This window comes from Cyprinodon tularosa, unplaced genomic scaffold, assembly GCF_016077235.1.
Source record: "Cyprinodon tularosa strain WSP-4 unplaced genomic scaffold, ASM1607723v1 ctg249, whole genome shotgun sequence".
Taxonomy (NCBI): Eukaryota; Metazoa; Chordata; class Actinopteri; order Cyprinodontiformes; family Cyprinodontidae; genus Cyprinodon; species Cyprinodon tularosa.
The window spans coordinates 1,453,569-1,472,207 of NW_024038924.1; the positions used below are offsets into that span (position 1 = coordinate 1,453,569).

Consider the following 18,639-nt stretch of genomic DNA (forward strand, 5'->3'; position numbering starts at 1 on the left):
AGTTATGCATCTGTTAGCTCTTTTGCCTTGTTGGAAGATGATCCTGCGTTTGAATTGATCTTAGTTGTGGGCATGTATGTTTTTGCTTTCTGTGTATGTTAGTCAGTGGTGGTTAAAAGCCCATCCCAAAGGAACAAAAGGACAGATTGGGTATTTCACATTAATCAGTGGACCAATAGGTAACTGTTGTGTTTGAGAATTTCCTTTTTAACTTAAAAAAGCTTCTGTTTGGAGGAAAATATTATAATAAAATAATGATTTGTTTCTTAGACTTGATCATACATTTCCTGTTGAATTGCAGGTTTTAAAAAGATCATTGTCACCCCAATTTAAAACAAGGCAGCTTACTATAATTCGTCCCTTTTTAATTAATATCTTCTACACCTCTATTAAAATCCTTATTAAAAGCTAAAACAAAAACCAGCGGAACAGCTACGAAATGCCTTGAGCCAGTTATCTTGATACTAACACCCACCTGACTGGATGAAGAATATGGCATCAAGGGATTTAGCCAGGAGCTGCTGTTTGGTGTAGCGGCAAAGAAGAACAGAAATGGAGGCTATTTGTTCTTCAGGGTAGCTGTCCCAGGTTTCCACTTTCAATCACTTCCTCTCATGGATTCTCCACCCTTCTCTAATGCTACTTGCAGAGTTGTCAGGCCTGCAGTCCGTACCATATATTAATCAATATTATGTACAGTGAGAGCTACTGGGAGCCAATCCAACTGAAAAAGATAATTTGCATGAGGAGCCTGAATGCATCTCACATTAAATATGATATAGGTGTAATACACTCTATGAAAGCAATGTTCTAATGTTGCAGTGAGGTTTGTTATTTGATATACACTCACCGGCCACTTAATTAGGTACCCCATGCTAGTAACGGGTTGGACCCCCTTTTGCCTTCAGAACTGCCTCAATTCTTCGTGGCATAGATTCAACAAGGTGCTGGAAGCATTCCTCAGGGAGTTTGGTCCATATTGACATGATGGCATCACACAGTTGCCGCAGATTTGTCGGCTGCACATCCATGATGCGAATCTCCCGTTCCACCACATCCCAAAGATGCTCTATTGGATTGAGATCTGGTGACTGTGGAGGCCATTTGAGTACAGTGAACTCATTGTCATGTTCAAGAAACCAGTCTGAGATGATTCCAGCTTTATGACATGGCGCATTATCCTGCTGAAAGTAGCCATCAGAAGTTGGGTACATTGTGGTCATAAAGGGATGGACATGGTCAGCAACAATACTCAGGTAGGCTGTGGCGTTGCAACGATGCTCAATTGGTACCAAGGGGCCCAAAGAGTGCCAAGAAAATATTCCCCACACCATGACACCACCACCACCAGCCTGAACCGTTGATACAAGGCAGGATGGATCCATGCTTTCATGTTGTAGACGCCAAATTCTGACCCTACCATCCGAATGTCGCAGCAGAAATCGAGACTCATCAGACCAGGCAATGTTTTTCCAATCTTCTATTGTCCAATTTCGATGAGCTTGTGCAAATTGTAGCCTCACTTTCCTGTTCTTAGCTGAAAGGAGTGGCACCCGGTGTGGTCTTCTGCTGCTGTAGCCGATCTGCCTCAAAGTTCGACGTACTGTGCGTTCAGAGATGCTCTTCTATCCACCTTGGTTGTAACGGGTGGTTATTTGAGTCACTGTTGCCCTTCTATCAGCTCGAACCAGTCTGGCCATTCTCCTCTGACCTCTGGCATCAACAAGGCATTTCCGCCCACAGAACTGCCGCTCACTGGATGTTTTTTCTTTTTCGGTCCATTCTCTGTAAACCCTAGAGATGGTTGTGAGTGAAAATCCCAGTAGATCAGCAGTTTCTGAAATACTCAGCCCAGCTCTTCTGGCACCAACAATCATGCCACGTTCAAAGTCACTCAAATCACCTTTCTTCCCCATACTGATGCTCGGGTGGAACTGCAGGAGATTGTCTTGACCATGTCTACATGCCTAAATGCACTGAGTTGCCGCCATGTGATTGGCTGCTTAGAAATTAAGTGTTAACGAGCAGTTGGACAGGTGTACCTAATAAAGTGGCCGGTGAGTGTAGAATGCAGCTCTAGCTAAAACTGTTGGTAGAGATCCAAAAACCTGGCATTAGAGAAGCTGTACTGGTTGATTATGCAAATATTAGACAATAAAACAACATTAAAACAGCAAGAACTGCTGTATTTCTGGGTAACGTGCATGTGTGCTGTTATCCTGAGGGTTCTATGCAAGGACTAACTCATGTAGTATTAGATATTTAATTGTCCAGGGGATTGTAAGGTGCAACTGCTCCTAGTGAGCTCCTTAGAGTCACAAACACCAGCAGTAAAAACCTCTTAAGTCAAACTGTAGCGGCATCATGATTTTCCTCAAATGGAGGAAGCTTTTTCCAATTTACTGTGATCCACCTTCCTACAAAAGTTTGGGAAGATCCTCCAGAATATCCCTAACAACAAATGTGGTGTTTCGTTCTTTCTGACATCGTCCTTGTTGTTGCAGGTGGTTCCTCCAGTTTGTTCTGGCCTGGCTGGCTGAGAATGAGGAGGTGTCGATGGACTTCATGTCCGGAGCTCTGGAGAGAGACAAGAGGGAAGGGGTGAGTTTTTATGTGACCACAAAGAAGAAGAACTCCACTCTAATTTAACAAGAACTACTAAAAAAACGCTCAACACTGTAAAGTTTAAATGCTCAAATTATCTCAAAACCTGTTTGTTAAAAAAAAAGCTAATTTTTCTTTATTCCCTGAAAACATCCTGTATCCTCAAACAGCAATTATCCAACAGAATAAAGGAAAACTAAACTCAGCAGCAGCAGAACAGAAGCTTTTTTACAACAGGGTGATTTACAGCCACTGTTTCATGACCTGGAGTTCACACAGTCTCTCCTGGATCGGTTTTATTGATTCTGGTTCAGCCGGCTCTTCTTTTGGCCAATTTTACAGAATGATGGACAGGTGTTGTCTGTTGAACTCCTTCTGCTCCCAAAGCTGCACTTTATTTTTAGTAAATCAGGATGACCTTTCTTCTGTTTGCATTGTGAAGCTCTGCTGGAGTTCAATCTGACCAAACAGGCCTAATGCTAAACCTTTCAGGTTTGGATCACGTCATGCCCTCCCGAAAAGGAAAATGCTTAATTCCAGTTAAGCTGTTCATTTATCCTGTCCATTATCTTTTTTGACCTAAAGTGGGTTCTTTGCTGCCATCATTATCATTAACCTGTTGTCCTTCCCACACTGTGTGTCCACATCCACTGACACCCATGTGCTTTCAGTGTTGTCTGAGTTTTCTGCAGGAAGCAGTTTGATTCTATTAAGAAGGAGATGCACCTAAGACTTGCTGGTCATCTACTAAATCATTTTACCCTGAGGCTAAAACTCTTATAATGACCTTCCTGTTTTTCAAACAAACAGCCTTTTTTTAGCTGCTGTGTTCTTAGCATTACTTTCTGTCATCTGGTGCCATTTTTTATGCAAAATGTTGGTTAGTTAATCATTAAAGGAAGCAAAAGAAATAATTTTGAGTATTCCCTTTTAAAGAGTTTTTTCCACTAATTAGACTGTTCATGCTCTTTCACAGCTTAATCTGTACTGATAATATGACTGGCAATAATAATAATAAAAATATCAATAATTTAACTTTATTTATCTCACATTCGAGAAATTTATCTGCGTTTAACCCATCCCCTTGGGGAGCAGAGGGCTGCCTGGGGAGCAGTGTGGGGTTAAGGGTTCTGCTCAGAGACCCAGAGTAGGGTGGCCTACTGGTTGCTTTTTTTTTCTGTTGCCAAAATGCAGTAATAATAATGTTTTTCACGATAAAAGCATAGAAAATTCAAGCTTCTTTGTATATAAATTAACTCAAAAGTAGTCTTCAGTGAGCAATATCTTTAGTCCTGATTTGCAGAGGGTAACACTCTCAGCTCATCAAGTTTCTTGGTGGTTGGTTTAAAAACCGATAGAAACTAAAACAGCATAGAAACTAAATCCTACCTCTTTTTTCATTCTTGTTTTTGGAACACCAGTTAACATGTCCCTGATAAACTTGGTAGTCTGAATGATAAAAAAAAAAAAAAAAAAAAAAAAAAATCAGAACTAGTAACTTTTAAATAAATCTAAGCCAAAGACCTCACCCTGTCTTATAGACCATTGACAAGGTTTTCAAATTCTATATTTTAACAAACAGTCAATCAATTCTGGGGGATTTAAGGGTGGTCAGATATGAACAGGATAATTTATGACCTTTTTGAGACCTTTATAGACAAAAATACAGTAATCTAACTACTGATTTCTTACTTTGAAATTTGTAAGACAAACAAAATTATTTTTAATCTCACATCTGATGAAATTCTGAACCATTTATTTTAAAACACTATAGAAAACTAGTTCAGTTGGTAACAGAGATAAGATAAGTGTTTGACAAGATCATGTATAATAAGGGATCAGTACTCCATACGTTTAGATAAATGCATCATTTAGATGCATTTAAATGAAAGCAGACTGAGAAATTAGCCCTAAGGTAACCAACATGTGATCTTTGTTTGCTCTGATTTAAATTACTGAATGTCACAGACTACTCCAGGTCTTATTGATTAGTTTTTTTTTGTTTTTTGTTTTTTTATTAAAGTTCTTTAAAACAAATAGATGTCACCTAATTACTGAATTTTGTTTAGCAAAAGGAAAAAATTATATAATTACCCAAAACTTTACCTCTCCACATAGTTGCTTTAAATAGTACGAATAAAACGGTTTTTATGTAATAGAAATTAACATGGTGACATTTCAATATTATTTATCTTCATATTGGTGATCTTTTTACTCTTTGAGAAGCATGTTTAAGCAATTATTTTAACATAAAGAACTAGCAGGAGAAGCCAGAAACCTGACACTCCATTTGTTTGGGTATAATTAGCCTTTTAGTTTGAGCTTCCCATCTAATGACTTCCTGTATAGCTACACCCAATACTGTAAGTGGAACTGTGCACTAACGATTATCTTTCAGGGGAATAAATATGGAGCAGGCGTTTGTGTGAATGAAGTGTGGGTACTGAAGTTACAGAAAAGTGTTGTTTCCCGCTCCTACCTGCAGTTCCAGCAGACGTCTGAGCACGTTCTGTTCTCCAGTTCGGTGGTGGACATCTTCACTCAGCTTAACCAGAGCTTTGAGATCATCAAGAAACTGGACTGTCCTGATCCAGCTGTGGTGGCCCAATATAACAGACGCTTTGCTAAGGTGAGCTTTGCACCTGTGTAACACTACAGCTGCTTTCCACTATTGGGTTCCCAATTTCTTAGATTTCCAGTCTACGGTGAACCGAAATATTATGTAACAAGAAATTTATCTTCTCACTCTGCTTCTGCTAAATGCTTTCGTATTTGTCTTTGCTTCCTCATCATAGTCTAGATGGAACAAACCGTCCTCAAATTTAGATGTAGTCAGCTTCGCCAATATCGATGCTGATACTTTTTTAAGCTTGATATATCATGAAACTGTTGACCTACTGGTGCATTTGTGATTTTTACTTTAATAAAACATTAGGAAAACAAATTTTCAAAGCTATTTTGAAATCTTGAGGCAATAAAAAATTCAAAAACTACTGTAAGGGTGACCAGACGTCCTCTTTTTCCCGGACAAGTCCTACTTTTCATTCCTAAAAAATGTCCGGGGGGAATTTCAAAATCGTCCGGGATTTTTTGTAAACCTGGATCTGATGGCTCGGTGCGAATGCCCGGTCTGGTCCAGTCAGCGGCACAGCACACATGCAGGTGCACTGACAAAGACAGTTAGGCTGTGTCCAAATACCGCCCTAATCACTATATAGGGCACTATATAGTGGTTACGTCATTTTAAATGAGGGTCTGAATGTCTAGTGGATGAAAAATTAGTGGACTCAAAATTTCCCACAATGCACCTTGAAAAGTAGTGATCATCCATGGTCACTAGACAATTTGTCACAGCGGCCCACTGTCAGGTACAGTAGCAACAGCGGCAACAAATAACAAGAGTGATCATCTGTCTGAACGGTCAGTTAACTGAGTTCACTATAAAGTCCACTATACAGTCCCCGCTCTATATAGTTATTGAGGGATCTAGGGGTTAGGGTGAATGTTTGGACACAGCCAAAGGCTTTGATGAATCTGCTGCAGTCAATGCATGCAGGAGAGTTTATTTTTAGTATGGTTCAACATCAGTACCACCTTTGGTAGCGATCTTATCGGTATTTGGATCAATCCACCCACCTCTAGTGTAACCTCCTCCAATTATGAAAGTGGGTCTAAAAATCCTGCCATTACAAAATAAGGCAGGGCAACTTTATTTATGTTGCACATTTTAGTAGTAGTACACAAATTGTTTTACACAAAAGTAAAGCACATAAAAAAGTACATTGCAAGATAATTTAAAACAGGAGAAAAGGAGGAAATGATTGATAGTAAAGTGAAAGTAGATTGGACTACAAATTTCAGCTAATATTCTTTAGATGGCACAGTGAAAGGCCACTTTAAACAAATACATTTCTAATCTGGATTTAAAACAATTTAGGGTTCCAGCACCTTTACCAGATAAGTGGTGTGTGAGTGGAGAATGTCTGTGCAAGTGTTGTGGTTTGCAGACCGAGGTTATAAAGCAAAGCAGTTCCTGTGAAGTAGAGGAGAGAGAAGGTTGGTTGCAGTCAGACTCACAGGGTTCTATGTAGGCCATATCAGCAGCAATGCAAAATGTCCAACCCCAGAACATACTGTATGCTGCGTTTGATTTTCTCCTGATATTGTTATCCATGTTATTTAGTGTGGCCATCCTCTGGTAAATGAGAAGCACCTAAGCAAACTTCAGGGCTATTATGTTCTTTTTAAGGATAGGAGGCTTGTTTTTTTACTGGCTTTACAAAGTCATCCTTTTTCAGTCTTGTTCTCATAATCCATAGATTAATCTACCATGCTGACTGAGACCTATAGAGTCCAAGATGGAGTTGCATGGGTTTTGGTGTAATAAATTTTTTTGCGACATTCATTCCAAGGCAGAATTGGCAAATCTATTAAATGTCTTCGTCTTGTGACTAAAATAGAAAATCTTACTGTCAATCAATAACTTAAAATTGTTTGTAAATGTCCTTATTACCCTTGTCTAATAATAAGAAGCAGGTGAGGGTTCTCTCAGACCATTTGTGATGTCTCTCCACCTTAGTGTTGTGTTCATACACCTGTGAGCAACAACAAACTAAAGTAATGTTCCTGATTTTATAGCAGTGGCAACACTGATGGCATGTTTCTTGTTGATTTACATATAATTTTGGTTATTAGCTTGACCAGCTACACTGATACGACCTATATACAGTGTATCAGTCTGGTAAACAGCTGCCACAGCTCGATTACGAAGGGCGGGACCAACAGAGTTAGCCTCAATCAATCAGAAAACTACGGATGTAATGCAAAAACTCCAAGCGACAAGCTATGTTTTTGTAATTTTGTAATCCATGAAACATGTTGAACCATCAAAGAAACACCCCAGTGGATGCTTTCTGCTAGTTTTGCCCCAAAAATCTGATCATAGAAGGCGTGCTCTCTTGTACGTTCTTAATTCTCATTGCAACATTGCTCCATTTGTGGTTGCCCGAAATACACATTGTAAAGTCATGCCTCCTGCTCTGTGATTATTGTGACCAGATCTAGCCAGATTCAGCAGCAGTTTACCAAAATAAATGATCTGTGCTCTGTGTTATTCAGTCTATTTTGGCCAGGCTGCTTGATCATATTATTATAAAATCATGAAAAAAAAAAAAAAAAAAAAAAAAAAAATATATATATATATATATATATATATATATATATATTTGGCTTATTTCATTGAAAAAGTTAAGCTTTCATATTGGAATCATTCTCTATACACACATTGATATATTTCAAGTATTTATTTCCTTTAATTTAGATGTTTACAACTAATGAAAATCCCATATTCAGTATCACAGAAAATTTGATTATTACTTAAGAACAATACACAGAAACAGATTTTTAGAAATATTAGCCAACCAAAAAATATAACATGTACAGCTCTCAATGCTCAGTTTTTCCTGGATTACTGCAGCAATGCAGCATGGCATAGAGTTGATCAGTTTGTGGCAATGCTCAGGTGTTATCAGAGCCCAGGTTGCTCTGATAGTCCACTTCAGCTCTTCTGCATCCTTAGGTATGGCGGATTGCATTCTCCTCTCTACAATACCCCATGGATCTGCTATGAGTTTGCTGTCCAGTTAAGATTAGCGATACCATTGTCCTTAAAACAGGTACTGGAAGCGTTGGCATTGTGCTCAGTTGTCAAGTCCTGTTGGAAAATTAAATCTACATCTCCATAAAGTTGGTCAGCAGCCGGAAACAGAAAGTCTTTTGGCTGTGTTGACCTTGGAATTCACAAACACCATCACCAGCAGAGGACACAGCGATAACATCTTTTCCTTCCCTTTGCACATCTCTATTAATGTGCTTGGATACAGAGCTCTGTCAACAGCCAGCCTCTGTATCAATAGAAATTTTGTGTTTCCTTCCTTGTGCAAGATGTTAGTGGCCATCTTTTGTATAACTCTCAAGTCAGCAGTCTTCCCCATAATTTGTAGGCTACAGAACTACACTAAGGAATTTCTGAGATAGCTTTAAAAAAATTGGTTTTGTCATTTATAGTCATCTAAATAAAAATAAAAAAACATTTGAAATATGTCACTCTGTGTGTAATTAATTTAGAAAATTGCCAGTATCACATTCTGAATGTAATTCCTGAAATAAATCCTTTTTTTTCATGATATTCTAATTATATTATCAGCAACGTTACAGCCTGTACATCAGGCATATTAATGCTCTGAACTTTTTGCCCCGTGTTTTTTTTTTCTCCCACACTGTTTACATCTGATCACTGCTGCAATTTATGGAAATGGAAATTTTCATTTAATTTCTAAAAAACTGTAATTAACTAAATTTCATTTTGTAACACTCTGTGTATACAAAATGTTAAGTTAAGATTGCCAGCCGCTGAAGCAGTCAATGGTTGACGCACATCAAGGCGCAGCAAAGGTCCTGCAGCGTATTTTGAGCAGCTGAAGCAGCGCGTCATGTGTTTCTGAGCATCTGAAGCTCGTGATGAGCTGCAAAGCAGCTCCTGCTAAAGTTGGAAAAAACCTTTGCTGCTCGATGCACCACATCAACCAATCAGAGAAGCTGATCTGGGAGCTTGCAGGGAGACAGACACAGCACTGCTGATGCAAAGAGCTACGATTGCTCCTCTGAAACAGTTTAATGCCTAAATTAACTTAAAATGTCAAAACCTACCTGCACAATATGTTCGATTTTATTATTCTGTTGCCTGCAGTTTGGATTACCTACATAAAAAATGCCTACCAGCTGCCGCGAACAGTAGCGGAAAACCGCAAAGAGGCAACTGGACTAGAGGTTGCTGTTGAACAGGATTCCCAGTGACAGCGCACCGCCGGTTTACAGAGGTCTGAGCGGCTCCGTCAGCTAAATAATATTTGAAGGCAGGATCACAATCTGGTTAAACTGACTGCACAGCTGAATTTTTTAGGTGGACTTTCTCACTTAAAAACATTTTAAAACTACTTTTTACCCACTGATCACAGCAAATATAGCTGCCACTGTTACAGGCAAAGAAAGGATAGTGTAGCTCCATCCAACACTCATCAGACCCACTTTTTCGACCACGCAGCTAGAGCAGCAAAGATGCTTCAGCTTCTGTGCATCAGAACTAAACTTGTACAAGCATAAAAAATTAAGCTGCAGGCGCGTTTTTTGCTGCTCCTGCTGCGTGGGGGCTGAACGTAGCATAAGTCTAAGTCTAGGCATTAGATAGCTGCAAAGAGAGAATGTAAAAAATGGTCCCATGATGACAGAGTGCCAGTTCCTCCTAGCAGTTAAGTTGTAGCAAACAGGGAAAATGTCTGAATTCTCAACTTTAGCATAAAAGACCATTAGGTTCAGTTTTACTCCTTCTAAAGAGGGATCGAATGTTGAGGATTTTCCTCTTCTTTTATTCCTTTTGGATTTTTCCCAAACAAATTTCCTGCACAAAACTAAACAAATGCTCAGTTACATTAGTAGCTGTATAAGATTTAAAAAAAAATATGGAGCCTTTAACACAAGAAATTGCTGTGGCATATTAGAATCTAACCTTTGAACCCTTTGTCATCTTTCACCTCCTCAGATCAGGTGTAAATCTGAAAAACCTAAGCAAACAGATATTTAACATTTATATTGACAACTCATTTCTGTTTTTATTCATTTGAAGCAACAGCTTTTAGGCATTGCCTTCAAAGCTAATATAACTTCAAGGCTGGATCAATAAGGCAGTAATTTGCATAAAGAATGGCTAACGTGAGCCATCACCCAATCCATTTCTATTAAATGGCTTTTTATTTCTGCCTCTACAGTCATTTTAATCTTTTCACTTTTGCTATTGAACCTCCTGCCTTTTGTTTTTCACCCCTTCTACCATTTTCTTCTCTCACTTACTTTAAAAAATTTGGTCACCTATTCCCACAGCAATTCCTTGTTTGTCTTGATTCAGACTATAATAGTATTTCATCTTTATCACAGTAGAGTAGAGACGGCAGCAGAAGTCTCACTGGAAAGACAGGAGCCTCACAATCAGAGGATGGAGGGACTTAGGGAAGCGGGCAGTTAATGGCTTAAATGTTTAATGCATGAGCCTTCCATCCAGCTGAGTCAGCAGAAAGCCAGGGAATCTGTCACAGGGACTCTGGATGCTCTGACGGGAAAACTGCACTATTTAGGTTTTTCCAGTCCTTAAGTTCCCGTCTTAAATCATAAATTAAACCGCTGATTTCTTTGAGAGTTCCCCTGGGAGGTTTGCACTTAAACAAACATGACATTTAGTTTTGTCACCAGTAGACACTATTTGTGCATCCTTGCTAGGATCGTTGACACCTCGTTAACATTTTCTTGACCTTTTTACCGAATGTTTTATACTGCAATCTGCATGTAAAAAAACAACAACACTGTACTAAGCAAAGTTTTTGCAGACCGTCTAATAAGATCAGTGGACAAAAATAGGTTTTAAAAAAAAGTTTTATTGATTAAACTTTATTATTCTCACAATGGAGAAATTCACATCTGCATTTAACCTATCCCCTTAGGGGCAGTGGGCTGCCATTGTGTGGCGTCCGGGGAGCAGTGTTGTCTTAAGGGTCTTGCTCAGGGTCCCAGAGTGGAGACTGTGGGGATCAAACCGGATGCTTGCAACCTTCTCAGAACACAAATGCACTGCTCTAACCACTAGGCCAACACTCTGATGAATTTTCCTCTTTAAGGTTACGAATTAAGTGTTCCCATTGCTGATTGTTGTCCAAATAGAACATTCCCCCATGAGGATCTCCCATAAAGAAGTTTAGCCACTTCACAATAACCTAATAAATGGTTCAACAATACAAATTATCCTTTCTTCCTCATCCCTTCAGCAATTTTTTTTCTCTCAATGGTTTTAAAAACATTTTTGCAATCTGGTCCTGCAGGACTTATTTTTTGTGCTTATCTGAGATCGTGTTACACAATCTCAATGAGCTTTGGGGCAGCTGCGGCTACAATGTAGCTTGCCACCATCAGTAAAGTGTGAATGTTGCATGAATGGGTGAATGACTGAATGTAGTGTAAAGCACTACTAAATAAGATCCTATATAACTCCACGTAACGTTGTTTTGTCCCCTGTGTAGTTTTTTCTAAATCTGCAAACATTGTAATCAAAACTTGTGCCAAACTAAACGCACAAAGACAAAAAAATGGTTCAAATGACCATGCGCAACTGTTTTAAGAGAAAAAAAAGTTCATAATGCAAAAAGTTGTAAAGTTTTGTTTGCAATAAGCCCAAACCAGAGAAACAAGACATCAGGAGACTTTAATATTTATTTTTTTTATGGAAGAAACTGATATTTTTCACTTGAAGATCTCAAAACATCAACCCTGGTTGTTTCCACAGACAATCACCAAAGTTCTGCTGCAGTATTGTGCAGTGCTGGCCAAGAGCTTTCCAGCCTACTGTGAGAAGGAGAAGATAGTGAGTACCCACTGCAAAAAACTTATTTAATTTGTAACTGTGTGTCCAAGGTCGATTTAAAGGAGTTTTCTATTTTCGTTTTTGCAGTGATTTATGTCTTATTCTATTATTTTCTCTCCTATAACACCTGTTCTCGACTCATTCCTCTTCCTACAGCCCTGTGTACTAATGAACAACATCCAGCAGATGAGGGTCCTTCTGGAGAAAATGTTTGAGTCGATGGGAGCAAAACAGGTGAGTGTGAACAAGTAGATTCAAACCTCATAGTGCCACTGTTTTGTTTTCCTGCTAAATCTGTTGCTAATATCACCTACAAGAGTTTAGCATCATCTTGGTGAACTAAAATGCTTCAAGTGTCCTCCTCAAATCCGGGCTAAACATTTCCGTGATCCCTCTAGTTTATTTATAAGATTTTACACAGGTGGGAATAAAAACAGTTTATAAGGATTGTTTCCACAGAATCAGTGGGATATTATTGAAGATCGGAAGTTTAGAAACTGGCATTTGTGTAGATTTTCTGGTAGGCCTCTGGGTATAAATATGGGATAACATTTAAAAGACCCCCTCATTTAACATGAGGGAGAAAAAGTGTGCTTCTTTTTCTCCATAGAGTAGTTGCTGTTTTTAGCCGCTTTCACTGGTGGATTGGATCTCATTTGATATCAGCAGGAAGAGCTGCTCTCAGCTTTGAGTTGGTGGAAGCAGCTTTGTTAAAGATATAGTGGAGGATCTTCATGACTTTTTGAAAAGACCCGCCCTCTTCCACGTAAAAAAAAAAAATAAAAAATGCACGTGCACAACCCTGTACCCGCTCCCGTTGGGAATGCCAATTAGAGGTGTGCGAGAGCATGCATGAGTCAATTTCTCCTCGTGCACGCTCTGTATAAAAGTTGCTCTTTGCATCACTCATACAAACTTACTTTCCAAAAGAACATTTGCAATTTTTTCCACTATATCAGACTCATCAAGTGAGAATGTGGACGAGCACATAGGACGACCTTATATAAACATATCACCAGAACAATTGACAATTAGGAGTACCACTTATTTTGATGATCCACCAGGAAAAAGAACATCCTCCACTATACCTTTATGTAAGATGAAAGTCCTGAAAGCAACATGCAGTACATTCACAATTCATAGAGAGAAAATAAAAATGTCACTAAAACTTTCCATTATAACAGTTCTTGCTGTCAGATTTTTTTTAGGGAAAAAAAAGTAAAGTTGGAGGTTTAAAGTAGTAATTTTATGTAAGGAGTAAGGCTGATTTTGTGTCTGCTCTTGTGCAGTTAACTGCTGAGGAGGAAAGGGTACGTCTGAGGATTTGTCCTTCATCCCTCCTTCCTCCTGTCAGTAGAAAAATAAACACCCATCCTGAACCCCCTTAACAATCCCTAAATGGAATCCATCCCTGTAGACTGTGTTTGGATATTTTTAGGCTTAATTAGACCTCTCTTCCTCTATCTAACAATTCCTCTTCTCCCTCCAAAATAAATAAACAAAAAAAACTTTCCTTTCCATCTGATTCGTTGCTGCATTTTCCAAAAAGCTTGAGAATGAGGAGGAACCTGACGAGCGCGATGAAGAGGTGGGTTCAAGGATATACAGAATTTTTAATATTCAGGATTATCCAGAAATTTCATGTAAAGGTACAGTTTTAGTCAAAGGTTTCAATCAATGTAGACCAGAATCCGATTAAAATGAAAAGTTTTAATAATTTATTGAAGTATTTTGTTCCTGAGATGGGTGATCAGACAACACACAGCTTATTTACTTGTTGATCCAGAAATTAAAATGTAATCAAATATATACTTACAGACCCACTAATATCCACTTATATTTGTTTGAATGTTGCTTAAAATAGACACAAAAAACAAATACATTTTTGTCATTTCAATCAGACTTCTGACTCACATAGAAATAAACCTACCACAAGGTAGAGATAGAAATATTTATTGAAATAATTAATGAATAATGATAGTAGGCCTGTGTGATTCTTGGGTTTTAGACAGCTGATCTCTGTGGGAAGTGGAGGAGAAATGAATGGAGCCAAAGTGGTTTAATTATGCAGTTGTTGATTGGGAAAATGGATCTTACTGAGGTTTGGAGTGGGTGAGCTGCTGTTGAGGATAAGAAACAGGAGCGGACAGACTGACCTGGAGGTGTGAGGAGGGAGAGGAGCACAGCTGATCATTGGGACAGACAAAGGAGGTTAGCATATCAACAACACCTACTGAGAGTAGTTATCTACCCTAGGCGGCTAGATAACCTAATCAATTAATTCTCAGGCAAATGATCAATGACAGCTCCTCTTTACTCCTCTTCTACAAAACAAGATGATTAGGAGCAGGTGTGTGGGAGCACACTGCTGAGCCCCACCCACCAGGAGGAACTGCAGCTCTGAGGAGGAAAGCAGAACAACACAAATACACTTTAAATCCTTGACAGGTGTATCCTTCTTCTGAAAGGCTTTCACATTTCAAAGCTAGTGAGGATGTTTAGGAAGATAAATTTTGCATGTCTATAATGACATGCAGATTAGACTTCCTTAGCAACAAGCTGCTGTTAGGGCCACTTTTGGCCTGGCCCAGATGTTTTTAATCACATCTAAAATGGAGTGAATTGGTTTGACGCTGACTGGACACCTTTAGTCTATGTAAAAGCTGGAACTTGATCCCTCATCCTCTGTTTATTTTTCTTTTTTCCATTTAATGGTTTCCTGTATTCCGCTTTCAATTCTCTCTGAGTGCTGTCCTGAGGTGCCGGCTCTCAGGCATTAAGCCATATACGTCTTTGGAAAGGCAGTTTAGTTTTTCCTACACAGAGGTGACAGTACATCACTAAGTTTGTGATTGGCTCTTTTGTTCTCAGGGCAATCACACCCTGTAGGACATTTGATTCTCAGATTTTGTCTAAGAACTATGTTAGTGTAATGTGCTGCATTTTCAGAGCACCAGAAGACCTGTCCTGAACCTCCAAAGATTATTCAATTTCTTGCCTGTTTTTAAACATTATGATTACCTTCTTAGAAGCCTTTTTTTATATGTTATTATATTACAATAACCAAGAATAGTAGTAGAACTATATGATATGTTTATGATTTATCATGGAACTGTTGATTTTTCCTTAGTTTTACTTCTTTTTTTTCATCCCTGTATGCTCACCACCAGGCCATTTCTGAGAATGAAGGAGAGGATGGCATGGTGGGTAGGCTGCAGCTGAAAGAAAATTCAGCCTTATTTTTTTGTTAATATTTTCATTGTCTATATTTCTTAAAATAACCATCTTCGTTTGGTTCCCTTGGTTTAAATCTTTATTGCTGACAGTCAGAGGACACCAAGGTGAGGGGGAGCTTCCAGGTCGGTAGTGACCTGGAAGACTGTTGAACTTATCCATATGAAACATCCTTCTTTGTTTTCATTTTGTCTTATTATTTCCCTGTTTTTCTTATTCTATTAACCAACAGTCTGGTTGCTCAGACTCAGAGGGATCTGAGGTAAGATTGAAGTTATTTGGGTAAAAGTCATGCTTGGTTTGGCTTACTTTGTAGCAATGTTTCTGTTCTTATGATTCCTAAAACTTAGAATCACTTTAATATTTGCATCAAAGCACTAATATTTATTTTAAAGTATATGATGTTAAAAAATACAACAGTTATGCTGTTAGCCATGGTTATACACACCACTTTATTTTGCTACTTTTGCTTTTTATGGTTTCAGCTTTAGTTCCTTTATTTTGGTGTTGAAGTTGGGGAATATGTTAAATTAATTGTTGGGGATTTTTTGTTTTGTTTAAAAAAAGTCCACAAGTCTGTGTGGTGGAAGCTAAACCTAAATGCATAGTGAAACAGATCAGAGTGATATCATTCAATTGTATTCACTCAGCACTGGTAAGAAATTAATTATTGAAAACTTGTTGTAACTAAATAGTTTTTTTATTTTTTCATAATTTTTTGTATACAAAGTTGTTAAATATATCAAACTTATTGTAATATGATAAGGTTAACTTCAGGTAATCCAAGAAGCACTTAAATGATGTAATTGAAAAAAGAAAGTCATTCCAAACCGTCCTGTTCTGATGTCAAAATATGAAGAAAAAAAAAAAAAATACTGGTAATTAAATCACACATGGTGCCAACAGTTGCCGCTGAGTAGTTTATTTCACCCACATTTGAAGGGTGTAACGGAATAAAGGCCTGTTTAAGGTCTTCCTAATTGGATTTAAGTATAAACTTTGACTAGGCCACTCTGAAACACTTCCTTTTTTTGTTTTGGCTTCCTTATGAGCCATTCAGAGGGTTTTCGGAATGAAAAAATACTTTCATAAACAAATCTTTAGGGGCTATAGTGTACTTTTGTTGCACTAATGGATCACTAAGATAACTGTGTGGTTGGAGTGGCTGTCACCACAAACTCCCATCATTTTATTTACTTGTTGTGGTTTTATTCCACACTGTTTAGGCCTGTTTTAAGCTGTTCATTAATAAAGATCCCACTTTATGCCTGTCCCAGAACTGAAAGGTGGAAGTGGAGAAAGATAGATTGTTTGAATTGTGTTTATTTATCTTTGTTTGTGGCATCTAGAATCTGTTTAGAAATAGAGGGATCTATTTCTAACCGTTCTGCTTTTGCTGTTCTGTCTTCTCCAATCTGTCCTCCTCTAAATGGTCCTGCTGTCTGCTTGTAGGTTGACAACAAAGAGAAGGAGAAGGTCAGTCAGGGTCAATGTGTTTTGTGTGTAGTGCTGTGCGTGTGCAGTTAAATGATTACCGTATTTTCACGACTATAAGGCGCACTTAAACGTCTTTTTTTTTTCCTCAAAATGTGCGGTGCGCCCTATGGTGCGGTGCGCCCTATGTGTGTTCTAACTGCGACTTTTGAGACCACCTCATTGAGGAGATGATGAAAGAGTGGCTGAATGTAAGGAGACCAGCTGTTTTTTTCCACTCATCACCATCGCTGTTAATATGTAACTCCATGCGTGCCCATCTCACAGCTGATGTGAAAAACATGGGGAAACAAATTAACCCTGTGCTCGCTGTTCAACCGCTCGACATCGGTGTGAACCGGACCCAGCAGGTGCAGCAGAAGCAGCGAGTTTACATGCAAAGTAAATGGTTGACGCGTGTATAGGTGCAGCAAAAGGTCCTGCAGCGCGTTTTGAGCAGCAGGAGCGTTTAAGCATCTGCCAACGCGCTGCTGCTGCTCGAGATGGAAAAATTGAAGTTTTGCTGCTGGACGCGCCGCATCAACCAATCAGAGAAGCTGATCTGGGAGCTGACAGCGAGACAGACACAGCGCTCTGATGACATACGATATTAACGCAAATGAAAAGGGCTGGATGGATGAGGAGATGATGAAAGCGTAGCTGAGGGAGGTGTAGCCTATGTGAGGAGACCAGGTGGTTTTTTCCATGCATCACCATCGCCGCATGCCCATCTCACAGCCGATGTGAAAAAAAAGGTGAATCAAATGGACGCTGTGCTCGCCGTTATCCCGGGGGGTCTGACAAAGGAGCTTCAACCGCTCGACATCAGTGTGAAGCGGCCGTTCAAAGTAAGGCTGCGAGCGGCGTGGGAGCGATGGATGACCGACAGAGACCACAGTTTCAGGATAAGTGGAAGGCAGCGCCGGGCAAGTTACGCCACAGTTTGCGGATGGATTGTAGATGGACTAACGTGTCTGCTGGCTCTGTTGTACAAGCTTTTGCAAAAGCCGGCATTATTTCTGAGGAGCCGCGCTGCATGGAAAGTGACTCTGACAGCGGAGAAGGGGAAATTGGCATGTCTGATTTAGCGCAGCTGTTTTATTCAGAAACAGAGGATGATGACTTTGATGGGTTTGATTAATACTTTGTAATAAATACATGAATAAAGCACAATCATACTCAGTTTTGCTCCCGCTCTATTTTTCTACCTGAAAACTTAATTCAACAGCAGCCTCTGGGCGGGTCTCCTCCTCTTCACCGCGGTGGCTGGCAGGTGTTTTTTCATCTAAATAATCTAAATCTTGCAGCTATATTTGCTGTGATCAGTGGGAATAAAGTAGTTTTAATATGTTTTTAAGTGAGAAAGTCCACCTGTAAACTTAATAATTGCAGTCAGTTCATCCAGATTATCTATTTCTGTCGGAGGCGCTCAGACCCCCACATACCAGCGGTGCGCCGACAGGAGAAATCCTTTCATCAGCAGCCTGTAGGCTGGGCAGCCTCCAGGTTCACGCGGTGGATGGCAGGTGTTTTTCATCTAAATAATTTAAACTGCAGGCACCCATAAAAGCGAACATATTCCGTCGGCAGGTTTCAGGATTTTAAGTTAATTTAGGAGTGATCACAGCGCTGTGTCATCTGCGATGTGTCTGTCTCACGGCCAGCTGCCAGGTTTGATTAATACTTTTTAATAAATACATGAATAAAGCACAGTCATACTCAGTTTTGCCCCCGCTGTATTTTTAAATACGCAGTAGAGGTATTTAAAGGTAGTAGAGGACATGTACCTGTATATAAAAAACGCGCCCTATAGTCCGGTGCGCCTTATGTGTGTGTTAAATACAGAAATGGGACACATAACTGAG

The 18,639-nt window shown here is 39.2% G+C and overlaps 1 protein-coding gene across 1 annotated transcript in view; it reads left to right on the plus strand.

Annotated features, from left to right (window-relative positions):
* LOC119785426 (protein unc-13 homolog B-like) overlaps positions 1-18,639 on the plus strand; it is a 233,627-nt gene that overhangs the window by 195,699 nt on the left and 19,289 nt on the right. The window contains exons 31-40 of the mRNA XM_038288108.1: positions 2,505-2,601; positions 5,090-5,233; positions 11,990-12,067; positions 12,224-12,301; positions 13,357-13,377; positions 13,617-13,655; positions 15,238-15,270; positions 15,394-15,408; positions 15,534-15,563; positions 16,754-16,777. Coding sequence (XP_038144036.1) covers positions 2,505-2,601; positions 5,090-5,233; positions 11,990-12,067; positions 12,224-12,301; positions 13,357-13,377; positions 13,617-13,655; positions 15,238-15,270; positions 15,394-15,408; positions 15,534-15,563; positions 16,754-16,777 — 559 coding nt within the window. The remainder of the gene's footprint in view (positions 1-2,504; positions 2,602-5,089; positions 5,234-11,989; positions 12,068-12,223; positions 12,302-13,356; positions 13,378-13,616; positions 13,656-15,237; positions 15,271-15,393; positions 15,409-15,533; positions 15,564-16,753; positions 16,778-18,639) is intronic.